Consider the following 6,821-nt stretch of genomic DNA (forward strand, 5'->3'; position numbering starts at 1 on the left):
GATATTGGGGGGCGTCACTGGGTTCTGGAGGTTATTGGGGTGCTCAGAGGGGATCGGGGGGATCCCCAGGGGGATATTGGGGGTGTCACTGGGTTCTGGAGGCTATTGGGGTGCTCAGAGGGGATCAGGGGGATCCCAAGGGGATATTGGGGGGCATCACTGGGTTCTGGAGGTCATTGGGGTGCTGGGGGGGCATCAAAGGACTCCTGGAGTGGTGGGTGCTGGAGACACTGGGTGGACTAGGTGCTCGGGGGGCTCTTCTGTGAGGACCCCCCCACATTTTGCCATGTCCCCCCACCGCAGGATGTCCATGGTGACCCCGGCCGTGCTGCGGCTGGAGACCGAGGAGCTGGTGCTGGTGGAGGCGCCGGGGCTGGGCGCCAGCACCGACGTCACCCTCATGGTGCAGGACTTCCCCCTCAAGCGCCAGGTCCTCTTCCAGAGCCGCCTGGAGCTCACGCCCGCCAAGGGCATGATGGCCACGGCGCCCATCAAGGTGGGCGCCCCAGGGTGCCCCGCTAAGGGTGGGGCAAAGGGAGCTCAGCCCTATACGAGCCAGCGGAGAAGCCCCTCGCACTGAGGGAGGTGCTGGAGGCACCTTGGGGTGGGGGACTGGCACGTTGGGGGGACCCTGGGGGTTGTCCCCCCATGGTGGGACATCACGCAAGTGATGGGAATGCCACATGGGGGTCCCCGGGGGTCTTTGGGGACTGTCGCCCCTGGGTGCRGGGCTGTCACCCAGTGTCCCCGTGTGGTGGAACCACCATCGCCTCAAGGTGGAGACATCTACAGCTGTGTCCATGCCCAGTGCCACCACCGCGCTGGGCTGCAGGTGCCACCTAGTGTCCCCATGGCCACCACCACCATGGGACGCGGGTGTCACCAGGTGTCCCCGCGCGTGTCCCCGCAGCTGACGGCCAAGGCGCTGCCGCGGGGGCCGGGGAAGCAGTAYGTGTCGGTGCAGGCCCGCTGCGCCCAGGCCACCCTGGAGAAGGTGCTGCTGGTGTCCCCGCAGAGCGGCCACATCTTCGTGCAGACCGACAAGCCCATCTACACGCCCGGCTCCACGGGTGCGGCTCCCGCCTTTGGGGGGACAATCATTGCCATGATGCGTGATCACCCCATGGGGGGTGATGGGGATGGGTGTCTTGATGACARGGTCTAGAGGTAGGACCCTAGAGACATCCCCGTTGTGGGGGTCCGGAGCTTGGAGTCATGGTGTCCCCAATGGCATCATCATCATGATACCCACAGCTTGGGTTTGGGGTCTTCCCAGTGCTGTCCCAACCATGTTCCTGGTGAGACCCACCTCCCATCTCCAGATGTTTCCATCGTGTCCCTAGAGGTGGGGCTGGGATGGCCACAGAGACACCCCCATTCTGGGGATCTGGAGCTTGGAGTCATGGTGTCCCCAATGGCATCTTCATCATGACACCCACAGCTTAGGGCTGGGGTCTTCCCAGTGCTGTCCCAACCATGTTCCTGGTGAGACCCACCTCCCATCTCCAGAGGTTTCCATTGTGTCCCTAGAGGTGGGGCTGGGATGGCCACAGCGACATCCCCATTGCAGAGGACCCAGCTCCYGTTTTGGGATGTCCCTATGGGGCTCATCACCCATTCCAGGACATCCCCGTCACGTCTTGTCCCCCTCATCCCTTCCCAGTGCTTTGCCGCTTCTTCGCTGTGGGCCACCATATGGAGCCCGCTCCCAAGACCATCATCGTGGAGGTCAAGGTGGGTCCTTGTGGCACTGGGGGGCAGGGACACGGGAGCAGGGACAGGGACAGGGACCTGACYTGTTCTCCCCAACCGTCCTGTCCCTCCACAGACCGCCGAAGACATCATTGTCAAGCAAGTGCCCATCTCCTCGCCCATGAAGACCGGCATCTTCTCCCTCAACCACAAGCTACCCGAGGTGGTCAGGTGTGTGGCCTTCCCAAGGTGCCAGAGGTGGCTCRGGGACATCCCTGTCCCCTCCTACCTCCTCACCCTGACCCTTCTCCAGCTTGGGCACATGGACGGTGTCGGCCAAATTCGAAGACTCGCCGCAGCAGGTCTTCAGCACCCAGTTTGATGTCAAGGAGTACGGTACGGCACGTCTTGGGGTGGAGGGGCCCCTTGAGGGTCCCCTGTAGAGGGCTGCGATTTCCCAGGAAGGGTTTTTCAGGGGGGAACCCGCTCACAAATGCCACCCTTGTCCCCGTGTCACCCTTGGTAGTTCTCCCGAGCTTCGAGGTCGTCCTGGACCCAAAGGACAAGTTCCTCTACATTGACCGGCAGGAGGATTTCTACGTGTCCATCACCGCCAGGTGAAGCGGGGACCCCCGTGGAGGACGACGGGGATGCCAGGTGACCCTCGCCCCCCCAAAACCGACCCTCTCTCTTGGGGACCCCGCAGGTACCTCTTTGGGAAGCGCGTGCACGGCACGGCCTTCGTCCTCTTCGGGGTGATGGTGGACGATGAGAGGAAGAGCATCCCGCAGTCCCTGCGGAGGGTGCAGGTGGGCTGGCGCTGTCCCTGTCCCCATCCCCTGCTGCCCCTTGTCCCCTGTTCCTGTCCCCTGATCCCTGTCCCCTGCTGAGCCCTTTTGTCCCCTCCTGAGACCTGCCGTCCTCTCCACATCTCCTGACCTTGTCCTCTGTTGAGCTCTGCTGCCCATGCCCTGTCCCGCTCTCCTGTCCCCATCCTCATCGCTGACCCTGTCACCCACGGAGCCCCCCGTGTCCACAGATCACGGAAGGGGACGGGGAGGCCGTGCTCCCCATGGCGATGCTGCGGCAGCGCTTCGCCAACCTCCAGGAGCTGGTGGGACACTCGCTCTACATCTCCGTCACCGTCATCACCGAGTCCGGTGGGTCACGGGGATGGGGCTGGGCAGCGGGGACGCATGCGGGTGACAACAGCACGACACGCGGTGGTTGACCTGTTGCCATTGGACGCATGTTGTCAACGGACACATTGACACGTGGCCTGGAAGACAATGGGGACAAACCCAGACCAAGAACGTGGTCTACAAGGACAACGGAGACAGTGAGGGGTTCCTGGGGGAATGGGGACAGAGGSGACATGGAGGGACATGGGCAACCAGGGAGGTCGGCTGGCACCGGGCTGCCCCGTCCTGGCGCYGGGTGACGTCCCTGTCCCCGGGGCCCCGCGCAGGCAGCGACATGGTGGAGGCGCAGCGCACGGGCATCCGCATCGTGACGTCCCCCTACCAGATCCACTTCACCCGCACGCCCAAGTACTTCAAGCCGGGGATGCCCTTCGAGCTCATGGTAACGGCGCCCTGCGGTGGCCCGAGGGGACGGGGACAGGCACGGGGACAGCCCAGACCTGCCACGGCGCTGGGGTCCCCGGCACGGAGTCAACCCAAGCTTCGTGGCTGGAGGACACCTGTGGGGACGGGGAGTCCATGGCATGTCCCCCGCTCCGTGTCCTCATGGCRCATCCCGATGTCCCCTTGCTGGTCACTGCAGGTCTACGTCACCAACCCCGATGGTTCACCAGCTGCGCGTGTGCCCGTCACGGCCAATGACCTTCAGGGCTTCGTGCCCACGCAGAAAGATGGCACTGCCAAGCTCATCCTCAACATGCCGGCCAACAGGAACACCGTCCCCATCACCGTGAGCAGGGCCTGGGGACCCGGGGGAGTGGAAGACAAGGGGACGAGGGTGGCCGTGGTGGCCGAGGGAATGGAGTGACTAAGGGGACAACGGTGATTGGGTTCATGAGCACCAGGGTGGCCATGGAGGGATGGTGGTGGATTGGAGTGGCCGGGGTCAGAGGGACCAGGGCTAAGGGTGTCCGTGGAGCTGGGATGGCTGTGGAACCAGGACAGCCAYGAGACCAGGAGGATTGAGACGGCCAAGTTGGCCATGGGACCAAGGATGGCCAAGATGGGGTGGCAAAAGGACCGGGTAGACCAGGACAGCTGGGATGGCCGTGGGACAGGAATGACCAAGGGGACCAGGATGGCGGGGGTGGCTGAGATRGCCCGAGGATCAGCACTGATGGAGGCCGCTGGAGGCTCCATGGTGGCCATGGCTCTCCTCCAACATCCGCCTCGGTGGCCTTGGGACCTCTCACAGGTGCGGACGGCGCAGGAGGGGCTCCCCGAGGCCCGCCAGGCCAGCCGCGTCATGCAGGCCGAGATGTACCACAGCCAGGGCAACTCGGGCAACTTCCTCCACCTGGCCGTGACGGCCAACGAGCTGAAGCCCGGCGACAACCTCCCCGTGAACTTCCACCTCAAGAGCAACAACCCCGCTGCCCGCAACGTCGCCTTCTTCACCTACATCGTGAGTGCCACCACGGCCCATCCTGGGGACCCGGGTGTCCCAGTCCCCGTTGATCCCCCCCAACCTTTGCTGCCCTCCCGCAGATCATGAGCAAGGGGCAGATCGTGCGCGTGGGGCGGCAGCGGCGCGAGGAGGGCCAGAACCTCGTCACCATGTCGCTGCCCGTGACCGCCGACCTCATCCCCTCCTTCCGCATCGTGGCCTACTACTACATGATGCCGGGGGAGATCGTCGCCGACTCTGTCTGGTTGGACGTCAAGGACACCTGCATGGGCACCGTGCGTCCTCGTGGGAAGACATCAGTGATGGGAGGGGCTTGGGTGACTTGGGGGGCTTGGGTGTCCTGGTGGAATTCAGGCATCCTGGGGGATCCGTCATCCTGAGAAGTTCAATCATTATGGGGGTCTTGGGTATCGTGAAGGTCTCGGGCATCGTGGAGGTCTCAGATATCCTAGGAGGCTCAGGCACCCTGGTAGGGAAGTGCTTGGACATCTCAGCGGGAGCTTGGACACCCTGAGGAGCTCAGGCATCCCAAGGGACTTGGATATTCCAAAGCATCCTGGAGGATTCGGGGCATCATGGTGGCCTTGATCATCCTGGAAGAACTTGGGTATCTCCAAGGGTTCAGGATTCCTGAGGGAACTTGGGTGGCCCGGAGAGCTGTGGACATCCCATGGGATACTTGGACATCCAGGAAGTTCAGACCTCATGAAGGACTTGGATGTCCTTTGGAGGCTCATGGACTCAGGCACCTCGTGGGGACTTCACCATCCACATTGGGTTGATCTCAAGGCACAACCCTCCGTGTCTCTCTCCCRCAGCTGGTGGTGAAGGGAGCCTCAGAGGCCGACAACCGGGTGCACGAACCGGGCACCTCCATGCGGCTTCGCATTGAGGGCGACCACAAGGCCCAGGTGGGGCTGGTGGTTGTGGACAAGGGCGTCTTCGTCCTCAACAAGAAGCACAAGCTGACGCAGACCAAGGTGGGTGTCGCAAGGGKGTCTGAGCGGGGTGCGAGAGCCATTGGCCATCAACCAACCGCGCGTGCTTGGTGTTGTGCCAACGACGGCCATGGCTGCAGGTGTGGGACATAGTGGAGCAGAGCGACATTGGCTGCACRCCGGGCAGTGGGAAGGACAACGTCGGGGTCTTCGCCGACGCTGGCTTGAGCCTGGTGACCAACGTGAAGATCAACACGCCGCAGCGAGCAGGTAGAAGATGCTCCAGGATGGAGACGGGCCACCCTGGGCTCGGGATGCGGCACCTGGAGGTCCAGGTGAGACCCTCTGGTGTCCTCACCYGGGGCTCTTCTGCCCACAGAGGTCCAGTGCCCAAAGCCAGCAAAACGCAAGCGCAGGTCCCTGCAGCTCATCGAGTACAAGGGCACCAAAGGTACGTGGTGCTTGGAGGATGCTGCAGTATCCCAGGTCCCTGGGGATGCAGGAGTCTCCCAGCTCCTTGGGAATGCTGTGGCSTCCCAAGCTCTCCAGGGATGCCACCCTGTCTCCCTATGGGCACGGGAATAACCTGTCCCTGAGGGATGTCAGAGCACCCCAATGCCCAGGGGGTGATGGAGAACCCTAGAACCCCATCTCCCTACGGCTGCTGGAGCATCTCCTTTCCCAGGGGGATACCCCCACATCCCACTTCCCAAAGACGCCACCTCATCCCATCTCCTTGAGAGAGCCCCCAGGCCGGTGCCCATGCCCACGTCCCTGCGAGAAGCCACCCCCGGTGCCGTGGGGCGTTTGGCTCCACGCGGTGCCATCTCCAYGTCTCGGCTCCGGCAGCGGCCGAGTACGAGGACAAGCAGCTGCGCAAGTGCTGCGAGGACGGCATGCAGGAGAACCCCATGGGGCACAGCTGCGAGAAGCGGGCCACCTACATCCTGGACGGCGCCGCCTGCRTCAAGGCCTTCCTCAACTGCTGCAACTACATCAAGGGCATCCGCGAGCAGAAGCAGCGCGAGATGAACCTCCAGCTCGCCCGAAGCAAGTACCGGGGCCTAGGCAGGGTTTTGCGGGGAAAGGTTGTGCTTCACAGCTCAGGCCGGAGCAGGGCCGCCTCCCCGGGCCAACAGGGTCCGTTGGATGCCCCAGGCGAGGCGGACGAGCTCATCTTGGCCGACGAGGACATCACGTCGCGGAGCCTTTTCCCCGAGAGYTGGCTGTGGCAGGTGGAGCCCCTGACAGAGGCACCCAATGATCTCGGGTGAGCACCCGCTGTGGTTGGCACACACCCCACAGCTTGGAGACCCGCCGAGGCTCTCCTGGATGGCTGGAGGACCAGCTACTTCTTCCTGCTCCGGTTTGAGGAGCACCTACAAGCCCCCGCCCAAAGCCGGGGACCATCGTGATGTTAGTCCTAAGCCAACATCATGATGTTGGTCCCATCACGGTCCCCATCGTGATGTTGGTCCCAAGCCAACATCATGATGTTGGTCCCATCATGGTCCCCATCGTGATGTTAGTCCTAAGCCAACATCATGATGTTGGTCCCATTGAGGTCCCCATCGTGATGTT

At 63.2% G+C, this 6,821-nt stretch overlaps 1 protein-coding gene across 1 annotated transcript in view; it reads left to right on the top strand.

Moving 5' to 3' along the window:
* The first annotated feature begins 285 nt into the window (after positions 1-285).
* Positions 286-6,821, top strand: part of C3 (complement C3) — a 16,102-nt gene continuing 9,566 nt past the window's right edge. The window contains exons 1-17 of the mRNA XM_026050117.1: positions 286-496; positions 911-1,070; positions 1,664-1,734; positions 1,829-1,923; positions 2,006-2,088; positions 2,219-2,309; positions 2,399-2,501; positions 2,732-2,852; positions 3,161-3,276; positions 3,478-3,624; positions 4,090-4,299; positions 4,383-4,577; positions 5,121-5,282; positions 5,381-5,510; positions 5,620-5,691; positions 6,090-6,290; positions 6,399-6,510. Of these exons, the coding sequence (XP_025905902.1) occupies positions 287-496; positions 911-1,070; positions 1,664-1,734; positions 1,829-1,923; positions 2,006-2,088; positions 2,219-2,309; positions 2,399-2,501; positions 2,732-2,852; positions 3,161-3,276; positions 3,478-3,624; positions 4,090-4,299; positions 4,383-4,577; positions 5,121-5,282; positions 5,381-5,510; positions 5,620-5,691; positions 6,090-6,290; positions 6,399-6,510 (2,279 nt within the window). The 5' untranslated portion in view covers position 286. The remainder of the gene's footprint in view (positions 497-910; positions 1,071-1,663; positions 1,735-1,828; positions 1,924-2,005; positions 2,089-2,218; positions 2,310-2,398; positions 2,502-2,731; positions 2,853-3,160; positions 3,277-3,477; positions 3,625-4,089; positions 4,300-4,382; positions 4,578-5,120; positions 5,283-5,380; positions 5,511-5,619; positions 5,692-6,089; positions 6,291-6,398; positions 6,511-6,821) is intronic.

Source organism: Nothoprocta perdicaria, unplaced genomic scaffold, assembly GCF_003342845.1.
Source record: "Nothoprocta perdicaria isolate Ctin4 unplaced genomic scaffold, notPer1 scaffold_651, whole genome shotgun sequence".
Taxonomy (NCBI): domain Eukaryota; kingdom Metazoa; phylum Chordata; class Aves; order Tinamiformes; family Tinamidae; genus Nothoprocta; species Nothoprocta perdicaria.